General features: G+C 55.7%; 4 protein-coding genes across 4 annotated transcripts; all 4 read right to left on the bottom strand.

Moving 5' to 3' along the window:
* Positions 1 to 206: 206 nt before the first annotated feature.
* CGCA056_v003678 (uncharacterized protein) lies at positions 207 to 1,064 on the bottom strand (the record flags this gene model as incomplete). Its single annotated transcript, XM_037318935.1, has 2 exons — positions 207 to 810; positions 949 to 1,064. 2 exons carry the CDS (start codon positions 1,062 to 1,064, stop codon positions 207 to 209), a joined length of 720 nt encoding a protein of 239 aa, XP_037183135.1.
* Positions 1,065 to 2,470: 1,406 nt separating this feature from the next.
* On the bottom strand, positions 2,471 to 4,057 carry slm1 (Cytoskeletal signaling protein slm1; the record flags this gene model as incomplete). Its single annotated transcript, XM_037318934.1, has 2 exons — positions 2,471 to 3,847; positions 3,965 to 4,057. 2 exons carry the CDS (start codon positions 4,055 to 4,057, stop codon positions 2,471 to 2,473), a joined length of 1,470 nt encoding a protein of 489 aa, XP_037183128.1.
* Positions 4,058 to 6,628: 2,571 nt separating this feature from the next.
* creD-0 (putative HECT-type ubiquitin ligase-interacting protein creD) lies at positions 6,629 to 8,711 on the bottom strand (the record flags this gene model as incomplete). The annotated part of the gene is made up of 4 exons (XM_037318933.1): positions 6,629 to 7,498; positions 7,552 to 8,314; positions 8,385 to 8,528; positions 8,647 to 8,711. 4 exons carry the CDS (start codon positions 8,709 to 8,711, stop codon positions 6,629 to 6,631), a joined length of 1,842 nt encoding a protein of 613 aa, XP_037183129.1.
* A 7,455-nt stretch (positions 8,712 to 16,166) lies between these two features.
* creC (putative catabolite repression protein creC) lies at positions 16,167 to 18,413 on the bottom strand (the record flags this gene model as incomplete). The annotated part of the gene is made up of 7 exons (XM_037318932.1): positions 16,167 to 16,228; positions 16,303 to 16,378; positions 16,450 to 16,644; positions 16,701 to 16,986; positions 17,050 to 17,426; positions 17,476 to 17,643; positions 17,697 to 18,413. 7 exons carry the CDS (start codon positions 18,411 to 18,413, stop codon positions 16,167 to 16,169), a joined length of 1,881 nt encoding a protein of 626 aa, XP_037183126.1.
* Between the last annotated feature and the right edge of the window lie 358 nt (positions 18,414 to 18,771).

Genomic DNA, 18,771 nt, shown 5'->3' with positions numbered 1-18,771 from the left:
TCAGGTGCCATTGTGTGTCCTGTGATCCAGCAAGCCTCCTGTTCCTTGTTTCCTCCTGTGCCATTTAAAGCAAAGTGAACGCTGGTTGTAAAACATGGAAAGCTAACACGCGAACCCAAACAGACTGGGAAATAAACAATTTTACACATCAAGTCCCCCAGCCAGCAAGGCCGACTGACACGGACAATGCTAACCCCAACCAGGCTTCACCTGCGAAAGCCGCAGCGTGCGCCAGACTGGTACGGATACGGGTTGTATCGGTACTCAGGGGCGATCCTGGCGTTCTGCTGAACCGGCTGCTCTCCTGGTCGGAGAACGACAGAGTACGAGGACTGTGGATGGACAGGGTGAGGCGAGTGCATCTCCGCGCCGTGGCCCGTCTGCTGCGCGGTCTGCCTCAGGATGTCGTCAAAATCGAGATGCGACGGGCCGGGAGAGCCTCCCGCCGTCTGCTGGTGGCCCGAGCCCATGGGCGAAGCGGCGGGGACCTGTCCCCACGTCCTCTCGGGCTGGTGATGCTCCCAGGTAGGCATCTGCGAGCTGTGGTGGGCTTGTTGGTACATGGAGATCCCGGCAGAGACCTGGGGGCTGTAGTACGACGACTCGTGGTCGAGCTCCGGGCTCATGCTCTCGAGACTGTGGGACGGGCTGTTGGGGCCGCCGCCGTCGTCCGGCGAGCCGAGGCCGATGAGGGTCGGGCTTGCTTCTATCTGGATCCCGCTCTGCTGGGACAGGCGGCGGACGTTGCGTTTCTTGCAGTTGTATTTGCCCAGTTGCCACTTGTCGAACTGCTGGCGGTACGACCTAGTTCTGAGCAAACGGTTAGTTGGTTCCTTTCTCTGGCCCCCAACTGTCACCATTATCTTTTTGCACTTGTAGAGGCCCTCGGAGGAGTTGTGGCCAATTTGGTTGTGGGGACTAAGACCAACAGAAGGGAAGTTAACTTACGATGCCTTGAAGCTATGCTCCCTCTGCATGATATCCTTGACTTCCTCCAGAGTCCGGGACTCCGTGATGTAGAGCCTCGTGATGGTGTCACGGTATTCCTTCCAGGCTTTCGTCATGATTGCGCCGGCCGAGCAGGAACTCTACGAGTTGACGGTTGGTTCATTGAAAAGAAACCATGGATAGGGGCGTAGATACCGAAAGAAGAATCGAGTGACGCTAGCTACGGTGGCATTTGATGGATTGTAAGATGTTTGGCTCGGAAACCCTCAGGGATTAGGAAACAGCTTGTTCAGCACCATGTATATAACATTCAAATCAGGCTGGCTGGCCTGGTAGTAGGTGTGCTTGTTGGCTTATCCTCACTGCGATCTTAGCCTGTTCAGAGGCTGTAAAGTTGGGGCTGACGACGGTAATTCCTTATAAGTGTATCTGCCTTGAAGCCTCTCGCGTAACAACATCTCTTTCGCTCATGCTGCAAAACAAAACAAATGCATGGGTAGGGATGGTTCTTCAATCGTCTAAAGAGCACAATTGCGCGGGAACCATGACGGAACGATGCGAGCAAATCTGCCTTTCTCATTCTCGGCAGCCTTGACTCTCGTTCAAGGGATCAGAAGGCTGCGCGGAAGGTGGTGTGGACGCAGCACACCATTCATGACCTACCCCCTCACCTAACCCCTCACCGAGAAATCTGCAAGGCATTGCAGGTCAACCAAGGTGTGGCAGTCGGTCGTTGGAGACTTTTCCTTGAGTGCTTCAATGTGCACCTGCGCGGGTGTTGAAATTCTGGTCCCCGTCGTCATCACCGAATCGCGATTAGAACCGTACTTCCTCCTGAATTGACTCATAATAATGCCTCTTCTTCAAGCAGAATACGTCGCAGGTGCTCCTGTTCTTCGTTAGCCAAATCGGGATTCCACTCCGGTAGGGTCGAGCAAAAAGACCGGGCGGCTTTGCACTTATACCCATGCCGTGAGGCTTCCCAACAGATGGTGGATGGCCACGTGAATCGCCTGCAGGTTTCAGCGCCGTGTCTCGGCGTCGCAAATCGCTAGGCAGACAGTCGATGATCTGAATGTCTGGACGTCAGATTTCTGTATCCGACTCGTCCATCGATCTTTTCACTCGCGCTTAGATCCTGTATTCTGTACGGAGGAAGCGAGGGAAAAATGGGGGAAGGCTCAAATAATAATTCTGTTTCATTAAAAGCTATTCATTGCCATAAACAAGTGGTATCCTCCAAAACGCATGCGCCAAGGTGGCAGCAAAGAAAGCATGTTGGCGTAAGGCTGTGTGTAGCTTGAAGGGGTGGGCCAATCAGCCGAACACTACTGCACGACTGCGGCGAAGTATGCCTCGTCACGGGCTTAATGTGTAAGGCAACCGGGGATGGAACCCTCTCAACATAACACCGCCTCGCTTTCAAAGTAGGGCGGAAGATGACGGGCGTCTGTCGAAATCTGGGGCTGACGGGGTGTGCGTGGGGGAGCGACGAGAAGAAAGATGGTGGCCATCGAATCCCTTAAGCCTTCTTTTCCTCAACAGGAGGCGTCTTGGTCGCAGGGATGGCGGTGCCCGACGAAGGACCGTCAACCGGACTCAAGATTTCTGGGCTGGCGGTAGGATCGGCCCCAGTGACCCCGGCCTCTTGGCCTGGGTGAGCGCCAGACTGAGTGTTGCCTGTGGGAGATACTGCGGCGAACTTCTCATCAGAGGCCATTGCCGGCGAGGTGGGGACCGAGTCCGGAGCAGCAGGGCCAGTAGCTCCCGCAACATTCTTGATAATCTCAAACCACTTGTCGGCATCCGCAGGGGTATGCGCCTTAAAGGCCAGTTCTGCACTGCCTGTGAGCTTGGCACTCATTGAGCCGCTCTTGTCCTTGCCCTTAACGTTGAACTTGTCCCCGTTGGGTTGACCAATCACAGCGTCCGGAAGGTAGATGGATAGATCTGGCTTGGGGTCCGCGCGGGTGTTGTCAGAGTCCTTAAACTCGTGCAAGAACTTGGCCGGGGTCACGACGTAATAGCCAGTAGTGTAACCCCAAGACAACTTGTTACGCGACTTGCGCTCGAGAGAACCCTCGATCAGGGGCTTGACGCCAGAGTGGTCCATGTTGGGGAACGTGACAGACTCGACGGATCGCGGAGCATCGTTGGGGTTGACCAGACGCTCGCCGCTACGGGTGACGAAACCCTTCCACTCCAGATCGGGAGGAACTCGCTGGACCGCGCCAAGCATGTCAGAGTACAAGGCACGAGTCTTCTCGGCCTGGCCTCCAGTCAATTGCACAAAGGCCTCCATGCTCTGCTGAATAACCTCGATAACGTGAGCCTCGAAGGCCTCGAAGTTGTTCTGGACGGCAATCAGGTCGTTGCGGTTGTTGTTCTCCTCCAAAACTTGCTTGTGGAGTCTGTGCAAGACACCCCGGTGGACGACGTAGGGGTCGTCTGAGCCGTGCATCTTGCCGCCGGCCGACTCGAAAGCAGCGGTTTGTTGGCCAAGGAGCTCAATGTGCTTCTGGGTGGTGTTGCGAGCCTTCTCGACCTCCTTGGCACTCTTCTGGGCACCGTGAGCGAGCTCCTTGCCCTTGTGCTTGATCTCCTTGTGGAGACGCTCAAGAACCGGTAAAACAGATCCCTTGATGCTCTTTTCCGTCTCGAGGTTGGTGTTGATTATAGCCTGAGTATTGGAGCGCATGTTCTCAAAGTAGCCCGCAATGCCGCCAAGACTCTGGTCAAAGTGGTGACCCTCCTTCAAGGGATGAGAGATGACCTTGAGCGCTCTCTCATACTCCTTCGACTGGGCCTTGTGGATCTTCTCAACGGCCTCCATGTAGTCCTCTAGGTATCCAACGGCGTGCTTCCAAGCCTGGAGTCGCTCGGCGAGAAGGCCAGCGGTCTGCGCGCAAAGTGTTAGCTCGTGCTAAAGAGGGATGACAACACCAAAAAGTGACATCGACAAGACGACTGTAGATTTCGGCTGGCTTCCAATGACAGGCCAAGCAGTTCAACTTACGCTGGTAGGGTCGACTTCAGGGACCGCATCGTCGGTGGTCGAGGTGGTCTTCACGGTCGCCGACCTTGTCGGCAGCGCCTTGGTGTCCGCCATAGTTTCGATGTGCAATTGTGAACAGGAATGCGTGGGGTATTCGAGCTGTCAGGTCGACAGATGGGTATCGCAGTGTAAACAGGGTCGCTCAAATGCTCCTGGCAAAAAGATTGGCAAGGGAAAAGTGCAGCATGCAGGGTGGACGAGGTTATATCGCAAAAAGGGCGGCAGTAGTGCAGTGTAGCTGTCCAGACCGTCGTCCCTTGGCCCCCCCTTCACTTTCCCTTTCCCCGCCAGTGACAGCTGGTAATTAAACCGCCCAAGCTCCTGCACGAACACGCTCGAATGACGTTCTCCACCGCCGCCGACAACTTTTTTGGCCCTAGCGCCAGTCCCTCAGCTTGCACGTCCCCCAAAAGTGGAGTTGTCTGGACCCCCTGTGACGATCACGACTCTCTCGGGGAACACAAATCCAAGCTTTCTCATTTTGCTGTGCTGGTGCTGGGTGCCGGCGCCGCTGAAAGCGACCCCCAACTCGGACGGGCAACATCTGTCGCGCCTGCTTGGGCTGAGAAACTTCCAGCTGTCCAGGGCCTTCCTTTTGCGCTGGCACCATCAGGTGTTCCCCATTGCGACACGCTAGAGTGAAGCCAAGCGGTGATTCCGAGTAGTTATGACGTCAACACAAAGTGAACAGTCCCCTACTTCCCATCACACGAAATGCGCTAGTTGAGATTAGACGATCCTCCCCTGTCAGTCCTGCCATCAGAGATGATAGCGTGGCCGCCCAGTGACACGTGGAACTAATAACAATGTTGTTAAATCGAAGCCGTGGTAATGTCGCACTTGCTGGGGTACCCTTCGTTGGAGGAACAAGCTTTTCAATCTTCCAGAGGCGCGGCATTGAGATGACGGCCGACAGCATTCGGGAGCAGGGTTGCATCCTGGACATCCATCCGGAGGCATTGGACGGAAGTCGACGGGCGGCGACACGAACCGATTGGTCTTATGTCATGGTCCAGACCCTGATGACAGAATATCGTAGTATTGGGAGGGACTGATTAAGAATCTTCGGATGACGGTGTTGGGTCGAAAAGCACAGCCCAAAGACTCTTTTGATCTGTAGCCAATCAGGGGATGCTGGTGTTGGGACGCTATTCGGGAGCCCATGAGGCCTCCACACGAAGAAATGTCTTGTCTTGGGGACAAGGCCAAATCGATGTCTCTAAATCAATGATTATTTTGTATCTCCTCGTGACAGTGTTGCCCAGATGAGGCGGGTAATGGAGCACGAGGGTGGATATGGAGACAAAAAGCAAACCAAACAGACCACCCATTCCGACCATGTCTGCGCGGCTATGATTCCTATGTACCTCATTACTTCATTCATGGACGGCATATAATAGAGAAGACGACGATGACAACGGTAACGACCGACGACGTCGAAGATGGCGAGCACGCGTGAAAAGTAGTAGCTCTGGCACAAGAACAGTATTGGGTCCTATTTCCACTTTTATCAAAATCTTCAACCTCGAGTATCTGTAAGAAATACAGTCCCATGCATACGGGGGAATCAGGCGATATATCACCAGAAATTGTGAAACAGCTGAAGCTCGTGTAACTCTCGGTAACACCTGTAGCAATCACTACCAAAGGGTGTCCATATAGTAAACTAATTAAACCACCCTGTCCCACATCTAGATCCTGCACACGCCATATCAGTCACTCCTCCAAAACGCAGCAAACGTAACCAACAGTATCTGGCCTAACAAGCCTCGCTCAAATGACATCCTGCCCGGCTCATCGGCGCCATAACCAGAAAAACGAAAACACCATGCATCGCCCTTCTCTTGCCGCGCAAATCAAGTAAGCGCTTGCTGAACGGGCTCGAGATTATTTAACCCACTAACACCATGCGCGCGCGTGTGTGTGTGTTACCCCCGCGATCCAAACGGTTTGGAATCTCGCATGGCCGCTGCGGTCAAATCCGACATCGGCCGGTGGTCCCCGGCGAAGTGGACCCTCTCGCCGTGCCGCATCCTCGGTACTCTAGCGGGGGCCCCTCCTATTCCGAGCTGGCGTGGCCCGAGGGTCTCGTCTCTCGGTGTTGCGACGACTCGGGTGCGCAAATGACTCATTCCTCCAATGATCGAAGATCCACAGAACCGGTTTTGGATGATTTGTGTTCACATGTGAAGGAGGAGTCTCGCACGCTCACGTCACTTCAGAGACGTTTGATGCAGCACGCTGCCACATGCGTCACACGAGTTGGATACATTCACTTGTAGACGTTTGAAAAATATGAGTCTCCTTTTGGTAATTCGCATTCGACGTGCCGCGATCTAAGCGTTGGGTATATCTTACAACCGTTTGAATGTCTTCCCTGTACCGTCCCATTGGTCCCCATATGCCCATTATCGCAATCCGTGTACGTGTGTTAAGCAGCCGCAGAGTCCTGGTGCCTCAAGGCGCATATCTAAAACCCGTAAATCTCAAAGTACCGCCTCACTCAGGTCCGGTCTCCTCCAACGCCAGTGCCATGCCGTAAAGTAGTGTCTGCCACCCTCTATAACGTATAATGAAATCAAAGAAGCAAGGTTGAACATCTTGCATGTGTTGCGTTCTGAAGACTCAGTACACACGCTCACGCCCTTGGAGGAGGTGAAGCCTGCGGTCATCGCCACCCTGGACTGCGTGCAGCAGGGAAGTCATGCTCGCGGGACGATGCCACGAGCGGTGCGAGCCACCCGGGGTAGTGGGCTCGCTGCCGGTGCCACCCTCATGCTCAGGAATCATGCTGAGCGGGTCCGCGACGGGTGCCTCACTCGCAGGGGGCGTGTTCGGGGCGCTCATGGCAGAGAAGTAGTCGGGGAGGGCATCGGTGGTGCCTCTGCGAGCAGGTGTCTTGATGGCGGTGGTGTAGCTAGGCACCTTGCTCAAAGTAGCCATGTCGGGGAAGTCGAGGTGCTCAGGGGAGTTGCGGCCTGATGGGCCTGATGAGTGAGAGTTGGAGTGCTCCTCGTTGCTGTTCTGACGAGTAAGTGCCGCAGAGTGCGATTGCGAACTCTGGCCAGTGGGGTTCGACGTCGGGAAAGCGACATCCTCGGTGATGGCGTTCAAAGAGTTGAAAGAGGTATTGCGTTGCGAGGGGTCGAGAGACACGTTATGAAGACGTTGTGAGAGTGCTGCGGGGGCGACACCATGGCTATGACTGTTGGACATGGCAAGACCTGCCAGGTTCTCGGAGGAACCAGCGCGAGACTGTGCGTAGAAGGGACTGCTGAAGCCAGACTGGAGAGCGGGGGTCTGGAAGCCGCTCATGTCGACGTCTTCGTACAACTGATCGAGAACGTGTTCTCCGTAACCAGGAGGGGCGATTCGGGTGACTGCGGCTTCGGCGGCGGCTGGTGTTGTGCCGGGGTTCTGGTCGACGAGGACTCCATGCTCATCGAGGGGCATATTGGGGGAGATGAAGATGGAAACGGGGAGAGTGGCTCGCAGCTGGCGTTTGTTAGCTTCTGTCTACACCTTGGTTGTAGGTGACAGCAACATACCTCTGAAATGTGACCGTCGGGGTTCTTCAGGGCAACCACAAGCTTGAGCTTGTGTCGCACCTTGATTCCGTTGTGGTTGAGGTCCTGAACACACTGTCGCAGTCTCTTGGGGAGGTTCAACTTCTTCTCCACCATCCAGCCCTCCTGACCAGTATCTTCGATAGTGTCGTGCCAGTGCTCTTCCCTGTCAACCTCAAACTTCCAGTTGGAAACCTCTCTTTCTGTCCTGTGTTCCTTGAAAATGTTGCCAGTAGGTCCTTGCAGCGTGCACTCGCGGATCTCGAGCATCTTGACCGAGATTTCACCCATCTCCAGACCCTTCAACAACGGAGTGAAGCGCATCTGGAGGGGGACGGAGGCGCCGAAGACGACGGCCTTTTGGGGGATGACGATGGAGTAGTCGACCTTGTTGGGCCAGATGTTTTCGACGCTCATGGCATGGAGGAACTCGAGGGCGGCGGGCTCGAGGGTGCGGATAATGCGCAGAGCCTTGTAGGCGTGCAGATCGTAGGCAAGCTTGCCGCGAGCGACGGTAGCCTTGAGCTTGTAGGTGATGCTCGCTTCGGGGATTCCTTCGACGCTCTCGGCCGTGTTACCGGGCAGTGTGAATTCGAACGGCCACTCATAGTTTCCGGCCGGCAACATGGTGTTCTTGCCACCAGCTCCGCCGACGAACGGAGCCCAGCGGTGTTGGAGCAGGGTAGTGGTCTTGTCGACTTTTTGGCTCGAAACGCCAGAAGCGGCGCTCTTGGAGTAATCCCACCTATTGAGGGGGGGCAGGTCAGCTGGCCGATCTGCAAAAAAATCGAACCGGGAATAAGGGGCACTCATACGATAATCGGAGGGTGCCGGTGAGTCGGAGGTGAACGTCTTCGATCTTGAGCGGAGTGGGCAGACACAGTACTACGACGCCCTTGAGAATCTGGCCCGCAGACTCGTCTTCTCCCCCGCGAAAGACAATGAAGTCATTGTCTAGTCTGTGGAATGGCCACCGTTAGTTAACGTCGCTCAGTCAGAGAGTAGAGAGGGCTCTCGAAGCAGAGACCGTGAAAATTGTCCTGGAATTGGAGAGACGTGGGGCAGAAAAGCGCGTACCTGATCTCAAAGAGGGAAGCGGCATGCTTGCCCGTGACGGTCGAGAATGGGTTGAATGACGGCATCTTCAGATGACATGAACCAAGCAGTATGCCTGGCAAGAGGGAAACGGCCTAAACATCGAGGAAGGGGAGGTCTGGAGGCGGGCTTGTATTTATTGACGGGGAGTCTTTCAGGGTACGAAGATACCATGGGTACATTCGTCAGATCAAAGGTGGGCTTGGTCGCAGGAAAAGCGCAAGCACAAGCACGATTAGCAACCGCAAGCTGGGATGGCAGCGAAAAAAATGCGCCGGAGCCTTCATCTCACAAACGGGCAGCCCACCATGGAGGGGTGGACAACCACAACCTGACGAGGTGGGCGTGGGCATGGGCGTGGGATGGCGAAAGGAGGGCGTGGACGTGGGTATCGATGGTGGGGCAGAGGCAGGTCGGGAACAGATCCATTACCCTTGACGGGAGAGCGAGAGAAGGTCCAGTGCTGGAGGGACCGTTCCTTGTTCAGGGACCCTAGAAGGCCGAACCTTGAACGGAGTTGGATAGGGAGGGAAGAATGGGACGAGGCCTGGGCCTGGCATCTGCGCTTGCCTGCGCCTGGTACGGCGAAAGTGAGGACGATGAGGGTCAGCGGCAGACACCGAACAAGGAGGACGGCCCAAAACGGAGCCGGGGGGCCATGGCGAGCAAAGAAACGACAGGAAGTGCATGGCTGGGTCGACGCGGCAGCAGGTTCGTTGACGGATACGCATTACGGGATAAATCAGTACGTATCGTGCGATGCGTGGCAGACGGAGCGAGATAGGGAACGAAGAAAAGGTACGGGTGGTACGTGCGTCACTATTTTTTCTTTCTTTCTTTCCCCCCCCTGGCAGTCAGAGATTGTGGCTTGCGGGAGAGAATCCCGAGTCGTTACCGACTGGTTTACAGCCCCCAACCACCAGCACCAGCACAGTACACAGTCAGCAGCTAGCAATAGCCATAACGGACGGGATCCATTTCGAGCCTTGAAGGAGTCGAGAAGTGAGCGTGAATGGCGTGCGTGTGCGTGAGAGAGGCGCGCGCCATCTGCCCTGCCCTGGACCGTCTATCATGGATGCCAGTGGGTTTGGCGGCGAATGTGCCCTGTATCCTGTGTATTCTGCACTCCGTATCGCTGAGGGACGGAAGGGAAGTGGGATGGATTTTCAGAGCTCCTTTGCCTCAGTCCTCCGAAAGAGGGAGGGATATGTACAGGCGGGTGACGATGCCGCCAGCAGGGGTGCGTGGGATGAATCATGGTCAGTCTCTCGGTCAAACAACCTCCTTTTCCCAAGTGTTCGCAACGAGTGAGTTTGCATGCACACTGCTTGGCCTCTTGACTGGGTCTTGTGGTTGGCTGTGCGGCTACTGCTGGTGCTGAGTCTGAGTCTAAGTGTAAGCCTGAGTTTGTGTCTCTGCCGTGTCTGACTCTTGTCACATCAATATCACCACCATCACCACCGCCATCACTAGAGGTCCGACGAGGCGCGGCATCTCTCCGTCCCTCCCTCCATCCGCGTCGGAGACGGTGCGAATGGTGCTGATGGTGCTCAGGGCTGGTGTGGGCTAAAGAAAGCCCGCAGCCACGGCGTGCTCTACCTGAGGGGTGGGCTGCCTTAGCTGTCCGGCTTGGCGGCTCCCTTTGACGATGCGCAATGTAATACAAAATACCTGCTTTCGTAATTGCGTCCGATAGGTCGGTCGTATCTACGATTATCGTGACAACGGATTATCGTCAGATTGGGAGATTTCTGCCTCATTTGGGTGATGGAACTCGTCAAATTCCCGTTGCTCATGTGGTCACGATGCATCAGCTAGCCTGTTGGCGAAACCAAGAAAATTACCTAAAATGCGACAACCCATGCGTACCTAAGAGAGACAGACAGGGGAAAGAGAGTGACGATGAAAGAAAAAAGCAACTGGAATCGGAACACATGGTTCGAGCGCCTGCAACTGCTCTGCCCTGAGTCTGGCGTCTGGCCTGATTGGAGCTTTTCGGCAACTGCGCCCGGCTGCGATCCTGTGTGGGCGCCTCTTTTCAGCGGCAACCTAATTAACGACTGGGCTGGACTGCAAAGCTGCAAAGCACACGGTGAGAAGTGCAAGTCGCCGATGCACCGCGCCGAGAAAGACATGGAATCTCCGAACAGGAGCGCCCGCCACGAACGAAGCCTAACTAACCCATTGTGCGCTCTCTTGCTCCCTCTAGCGAACTGCGATAGATGGCCGCATTTGCGAGATTCCGCGGTGACTTCATCATCGCTGCAACAGAACCTGGCTACTGGAAAGCAGAGCAAGAGTCAGTATCAACAGCCGAGCTTCAACCTAAAGGACACACACAAAAGAGACGGTCTTGCCGCCTCCCGCCGTTCATCTGACGGATCACGGATAAGGCGACGGATGGCCGAGGGCTGCCAACCACTGCCACCGCCCATCGCCACTGATTGGCCCCTGCATGAATCGTGCCATGGAAATGGAAGCCAGATGGAAGCTGTGGAGCTGCGCTGCACCGTGAGTGTGTGCTTCCATTGTCTTGGCACGGTGGCACCCATCTTTCCTTGCGCGCTTGCTTGGCTTGACTTCCCTCCCGTTCAGACTTCTGCCCTCCTCCACCAACTGCCTGGCGGCGCCAAGCTGATTGTCCGCCACAATGCTGTCGCCTCCCGCCTGCCCGCTGCAATATGATTCCAGGTAATGACTGCCTGTCTGCTTGACACCAAGACGCCCGTTCTCGAAGCAAGAAGTTGGTTGGGTGGGTCTGCGTGGGATGTTTTCTATTCTGCCTCGCCTGCCTGTCCCTGTTCTGTTCCCAATCCAGCAACCCGAGCTTCCTTCCGTACATTACGGATCCGATGTTCGCCCGGCGTCTGTTCCTACATCCCGCAGGTAAGGTACGAAGGTAGGCGCAGAGTCCCTTACAGAATCCAGGTACTGCCCTGCGGTGTGCGGTAGTAGTTGTCTCGCTGACCGTCAGACCGTCTCTCGCCGCCCGATCCCTGCCTCGCCCTTGTTGGTTCGGATATCTCATCGCGGGCAGGTAGCTAAGACAACGGCCTAATCTAGTCACAAAGTGCCAGCAGACCGCCTCGAAAACGCCATCGTCACCAAACGTGGCTTCGCACCCGCCTCGCCCGTCTTCACGAAACGGAAAGAGCCAAGGCTCGACGTCTGGAGGCTTGTTGTCTATTCAGCTGCCAATCTGCCTTGCCTGGGTTCCGTTCTCGCCATGCCTATTGCCCATCACTCACTACAGCCAACGAAAGTGACGCTTGTTTGCGCTCTGTACGGGCATGATTGGCGGACCCCCACTACCCATATCGACGATGATGGACACGTCGAGGTCAAATGGTTCGCATTGCCGCCTCCAAGGCGATGCAGCCGGCGGTCATGGGCAGAGTCAATCAGGAGACCGAGGAGGAGTGCGACGCGGGGTTGTCCCTAAGCCCGCATCTGAAGTGGCATTCAGACCATGATCAGCACTTGCTTCCCCATCGCCATGTGCGACATCAAGACCTGCAGTATAGCTAGGCAGATTGCTTCCCTTCACCGAACCATCCCCGCAACCTCAGCCTGCACCTGATGGCCAAAATCTCACGATATGTTCGGGCGGGAGTGCGGGCGGTATCCCGCGCAGTCCATCACACGGGGAACCCGGCAGCAGAAACACCGTCCCGCGCCTCTACGATTCTGCGCCTCATGACGGCCTTTTGGGGGTCTCGCAACTTGGCTGCCAGATGAACCAGAGAGTCTCACACATTGGGGGCATGACCCCTCCGTATTGGCATCTGCAGGCTGGCGGGAAGTCGATGCAGGCCAATTTATCCAGCACCTCTGTCAGGCCCGTTTTCACGGTTCAGTATGCCGCATGCAGCATTCTCAGCAGACAAAGGTCCTTCCAGACCTTCCAGCCCATACGCCGAGCCGGTCTCCTGGTCTAGGCATCTCGTTCTGGAGCAGGGATCCAATCCACTGCGTCGAGTGCTCTGTCACCCCCTGGTCGGGACCCAGTCTGCTTGGGAGATCGTCACCAGGAGACACGGAAGGCAGTTTGGCAGCTGGCCCGAGCCCTGCGATGGGAATTTCTCCTGGATTGAGGGTTCGGTGAAATCCCCACCGATAAGCACCAGCCTGTGCTGCCTGCAAACCGGGATCCCGTCGTTTCTCGTTCCAGTTCTTAGCGAAGGGGCCTTTTGCTCCTGGATCGCGACCCAAGGGCCCAAGGGGGCCTGTCTTGCCATCCCGTCAAGTCCCGGCCGTCAATTTGGACTCGCGATGCCGCGGTAGCAGCGCCTTGCGTCTTCGACTGCCACTTCAGCGTGCATGACGAAGCATATGAAGCGGAAACAGGAATCAATTCATCACCATACGATATTGCGGCAAGTGCCGTTCACGCTGCGACTTGTATCCAGTTTCGAGGGCTTTCAGAACCCTCCCAATAGGAGGAACCAAGACCGACAGAAGCGAAAATCGAACGGGCCGTTCACCGACTCGCTGTGGATTCTTCGCTGAAATTCAAGCGATGGCGCCTTCAACCCTGCTTTGGTTTTTTTTTTTTCTCCGAGTGTGTGAGACTTTTTTTTCACGCGTCCACGCCCACGGTGGCTGGCAGCCAATAGGCAACGCACTAGGAGGAATGGCTCCAAGATAACGGCAAAATTACACTAAAACGCAAAACCACCGTGCAGCGGTCCGAATCCGCACCGAGTCCGGACGTACGCCGAGCGATTTTCTTTCAAGATACGGATATGAGTCTCGGTCTATGGCGGTCATTCGCCGTGATCCTCCGGCCATGTTGGTTCTAGTCAGACCGTCCGTGCTTGGGATGGAATGCCTGGGCACACCCTCACCGAACTGCTAGTCGAGATTGTGTCACGGCGAACCTCAATCTCATACTCGACCGGCACCATGCTAACTCAATTGGCTGCAGCTACCCGTCGCTACAGTCAAGCTTTCTTGGTTCCCGTGAATCCTGTCTATGGTCTTGCCTGAAGTTGCGCAACGCTGTGCCGTGTTAGGCTGGCCACGCATACAACGCCCGCTCTTTTGCCTTGGCTTGCAATTCGGAAAGACTTTGAATGGTGTCAGCATATCTTTGCTGCATGATGCACTATCTCGAGGCTCAAGATATCCCAGTCCACGGACACAAACCGGCGCAGAGGGCGGGTAGCTAGCAGAAGCGAGCTCAAACCATTACCCACCACCAGCACGAATGGACGTTCACCTGCAAAGAGCGGTTGGCCCGCTCGGCCAAGTTTCATGGAAACGCGAGACGAGGCCCTTCACTTTTTGCAAGGAACCAAGGCCCAAAACCCAAAGAAAGTCCAGGGTCACGATGGCAGAATCGAGGTTCCAACAGCACGCGGTGTGGTTAGCGCAATTTTCAGGTTGCTCTGAGCAAACATGGCGTCCCAACGGCCCAGCTCGCCGACTGCCGCAGATGGCATCCGCAGCCACGGGTCTCCACTACACCACCACCCTGGGCGTGTGCAAAGATAGCATCATGCCTGCTCCTGATGTCAGATCAGTCGGGACCCACTGATATCAACATGACATCTCTTGCGCAGGTCGCAGTCTCTTTGGCCCTTACCTCAGCGTGCGGCGCATGTGTTTTCTCCGTCGTCTCGTCTGGGCTGTTCCGGCCTCGCCTCAGCGCACATCATGGCCTGAGCATCGTTCACTGCTCATGTTCGCCTGCGTGCGTAATCGACTGAGGTACGTCGGAACCCAGCGGGCGGGTCGTCCGGAAATCTTGCACCGCACCGTTTTAATTTGACCGTCCAAAAAGTGCGGCAGGCCTTTTGGAAGCTTGTGCAGAGCGTGCGCCTCCCTGTCGCCATACACGGCGACGAGCTCGCAAAGGTCCGAATACCAAAACAGGCCCATCGTTTCAACCATCTTGAGCCTCGATGGCCCATCTCGGGCACCAAGCTGACTCACGAAGCTTAGCCCCATCTGAAATCTCGCCAACTACCGCTTCCCATCCCCACCGCGCGCCGAAATCTCTCACCATCGGCCCTTTGCAGCGGTGAAAAAGCAAGGGGGCGCGTCTCACTGATTACAAGCATCGAGACGTGAACCTTGATACCCGCCGGCCGCACTATGCAGGAGACCGCAATCTGACCTCTCATGAGCTCACCTCGAGCCACGGTGTGGGACCCAGTCTTCAGCCTTGCCTCCTGGCTTGGTTTTCCGACCTCTCATGTCTTTTAAACTCTTGGACTTGCACACAAACCGCTCAAAGTGGATCGGCTTCCCGTTGTCTACGTCTACGCCTACGCCTCCGATTACGCCTTGTCACCAACAGAGGGGCTAACCACCAAAACCCAACCAGGGAGAAAAATTCAAAAATGTCCCTCGCATGCACGTGGATCTCCCGGTACGCCTGCATATGGATACACTTCAAGACGCCAGGGCAGCCTCTTGCGCGATGCTACTGCATAATACACGCACTGCGGCTGCACCACTGAAAAGTCTCCATCAACGACATCCAACAAGCCTATCATTCTGCCCTTTCAGCCTCAAGCTTATGTCGCCGCCGTATCAGGGTTCAGTATCAACAGCATGTGAAAAAGGTATCCGCTCAAGCTTTTCAAAGTTTCACAAGATTTGAGTGGTTTTCCAATGTACCCCCTTGGTTGTTACCGCGACACCCTTTTCCCTATTCCTCGTCGCATATCATAACGCGGTGGAGAATCGGGAATTACCTTTCCTTGCTTCAAGACCAACACGCACCCAATCGAATCCTCGAGGAAAGGGCATAGCCCATTCGATATTTGCATTCGACATGTTGCAGAATTCTGGACGTCGCCTATCTCTATCAGACCAGGGGGTAGGCGGCACCTTAAGAACGTTTAACCACGCGAACCGTTCGACTTTCCTTCCGGCTTCTTTTCGTGCGTGGACCAGGACGTCTCGCCGGCCGGTCTTCCGCGTGCGATACCACCTGGCAACCGCATCTTAGTGCACCCGGGCCCTGTGTCTCTCTTCACTCAAACCACATGGGAGGCGACACGAGTGCACGAAAGCAGCAGCGGCGGCGGCGGTTGGTGGAACCCCCACGCCCGCCTGGTGGCAGGCAGGCAGAGACTAAGAAGCCAGAGCTCCCTCCCAGGGGTAACCCGAGAGACCAAGGGACCGCGGGTCCAGCCAGCCATGTCGAGCCCACCACGGAGCCGCATCTCGATTGTGCAGCAGATGCAGACTTTTGTCTCAAAGGGTCCTGCGGTGGCAAGCTCTGACATCTTGATCCTCATTCACATGCACAGCGAACGTCATGATCACCCCGTCCTCATGAGAGACGCGTACATCACCATTTCGAACCGCAAACACTGCCGCCTGCTACTTGAATAGTTTCCTGCGTGCATAATTACTCTCGTGTCGGACCCTGAAGTGTGAAGCGTAATTGCTCGTTGGATTTTTCGAGCCACTGTTGGCGCAATTGCTATTCATACACCCGAGCTCTAGTATATCTGCGTCGAAACAAAATGTAAAACCAACGCCATCTAAGATGCTCCCTCCTTCGGCACCGGAGCATCTGTCGGCCTGTTCCACGTCCGGATGTGGCCTGTTTTTGCACCCATGTCAGCACGCCTGCTTTTTTATATCTTCCTGATGCTGTCAACGTGAGGTCAAACTTACCTGACTTGCAGCTGGTGATGATGGCTTCTTCTGTGAATTCAAGCCAGCATAGAGGGTGGGTATCAAGTGCTTTGGACTGCAAGCAGGTCAGCAACAGAAAGCTTCAAAACGAGCAGCTGCAAGGGAAAGAGCAAAATGTAAACATACGGATACGGGGGGAAGCATGGCAATTCGCGCACGCGGCTCTACGGCATGCACAACGGTGTTCTCTTCGTCGTCGACGGCACCGCCCGATAGGGTTGAGTTGGACCGGATGCGGCTCGCTGATGTGTTCGCTGTTTCCTGCCTCTGCAAGGGATTGGCGAAGCGTGAGGACACGGAACCCCGGTGGTGAACGGAAGCCTATTCCCGTTCGTCAGCTTTCCCGCGTCTGCGTTTTTGGGTCAAGAATAACGTACCGCTTTGGGCCTGTGAAGCATGCCGACGTTGAAATCCCAGAGACACAATCTGCAATCTTCGCCGACACTGCCGAAACGGTAGTTCCTGTCGTCGCAGCGCCACGGGTCGAACGCTACGGACGTCACCCAAGACTGATGGCCTTGACAGCGCGCCACAATGGCTGATTCCTCGACAGACCAGATGGAGATTAGGTCGTCCTGGCCGCCCGTGAGCACGTACTTGCCGTCCGGAGACCAGCAGACGCTGATGAAGCCACCGTAGTAAGAGTGATAGAGGTCCAGCAGCCTGTTATCACATGTCAGCGGGCTCGTCCCCAGAGAACCCTGAGGGTAAGATTGGTGGACGTACTCCTCCTTCAAGTAGTCAATGATACGGAGAGAGCCATCCTCCGATACCACGGCCAGATGACGGTTGTCGGGGCTGAAGGCGAAGGCATTGATTCGCTGGTTAGATAGCTTCCATGATGCTACCGGGTTCGTCTTTTGATTCTTGGATTGAATCGACTTGTTGATTTGGATCTTGAGGTTGTGGTTGACGTTACTTGTTGCCTCGCTCTCCCCATTGGGCGTGCCGTTGGCCGCGAGCTCTTCCTCTGGCGAGAACTGGGCGTCCTCCTTGTCCTTGTCGTACACCACCAATGAACCGTCCATGTGCGCTGCCAGAAAGAGGCTCTCGGATCCAGGAATCCACCTGATTTCTGACACCGGCGTGCCATTGATGATACCCTGATAAAGTCAATTGCCTGGCTGCAACCACCAGAGACCTGGGACTTACGTTCTTATTCAAACGGGTGTACCGCTGTGATACTGGCTCCCACCAGATGATTTCGCCAGTGGAGAATCCCATAATGACATCGATATGCGATATGCTCTTCGTGATCGTGTTGACGTCGTGGCAGAGGCAGTGAGCCTTGGTGAACAGAATCTTAGTCAAGTAGTCCGCCTGCCGCATGTCAGTGTAGGCTCCGCGCAGAAGCTAGTTGGCGCAAACCATACCTTTGACGCCGACGACAAATCTAGCCATTGGAAAGCACGGTTAATGTTGGCAAAAGCAAAGACTCCGTCCGTCGGCCGCTCTTGAAGCTTCTTGGCGAGACTCTCATTTACAATCACTCTGGAAATGAACGACGAGTTGCTCTTAGTCATGTTGTTCTTGGGCTTTGGCACCTTCTTCTTCGCAGCGTCCTTCGTATTGGCTGGCGCGAGCGCCGTGTTGCCGTCGCCAAACGCCGGCGCCGCGGCAATCATTGTCATGGAATTGGGCTGCGCATCGCTCAACGAGGTCCCGCCACCACCGTCGCTGCTGAGCCCAGCCTCAGTCGAGTACCGGTCCTCATTGGGGTGTTCCTTGATATCGCCGGTGAGGGACAGCGTCGTGGCCGACGAGCCCTTGTAGAAGAAGGGCGGCGCGGCACGCATGTCCAGGCTTATGAGGGAGAGCTTCGTGCCGGCGGTCGCAGGCTGTGGGTTCGTCGCAAGCGGGTTCGGGTTCACGACGGGAGCTTCGGAAGGATGGGGCGGGGGCGTCGCGAGGTGAAGGTCCTCCTTGAGAACGTAAGTTCCCTCTCCGACCAGGAATTGGTACTCCGGGCCTTCGGGGTTGGAAAGGATGTTGTTCGTCTCGATCATGGGAGCGATGCCTGGGCCGAGAGTGCCATAGGCACCCGAATGCGATGGGTATCGCGGGGGAGGGGGCAGGACGCTGTTGTTCATGGTCGCACGAGGGCAGACAGTCAGCCGGGGTTCTTATGAGGTTGAAATGTGCTGTAAGAGTGCTTGGCAGTGTGCGCATAGTGCTGCGATGCTGTGCAATGGATGGCCGTCGAGGTTACACGAAGCGTGTATCCGATGGACGCAGAGTACGATGAGGTTACGTCGGGTACTTACAACATGATGGGCGATTAAGACTCCTACGATCTATGGGAATGCAGTTACGAATTGGACGAGAAGGAAGGAAGCACGCGACAGTCGCAGCAGAATTGAGGTGATTACAGGTCGGGGTTCGGGAAGGTGGTTCGTCGTCGGCTCCGCCTCACGTCACTGGCGGCAGCTGCAGTGGAGGTTTTGGGAG

Source organism: Colletotrichum aenigma (genome assembly GCF_013390185.1).
Source record: "Colletotrichum aenigma strain Cg56 chromosome Unknown KSG_Cg56_contig02, whole genome shotgun sequence".
NCBI lineage: Eukaryota > Fungi > Ascomycota > Sordariomycetes > Glomerellales > Glomerellaceae > Colletotrichum > Colletotrichum aenigma.
This window is presented reverse-complemented; position numbering and strand designations above follow the sequence as displayed.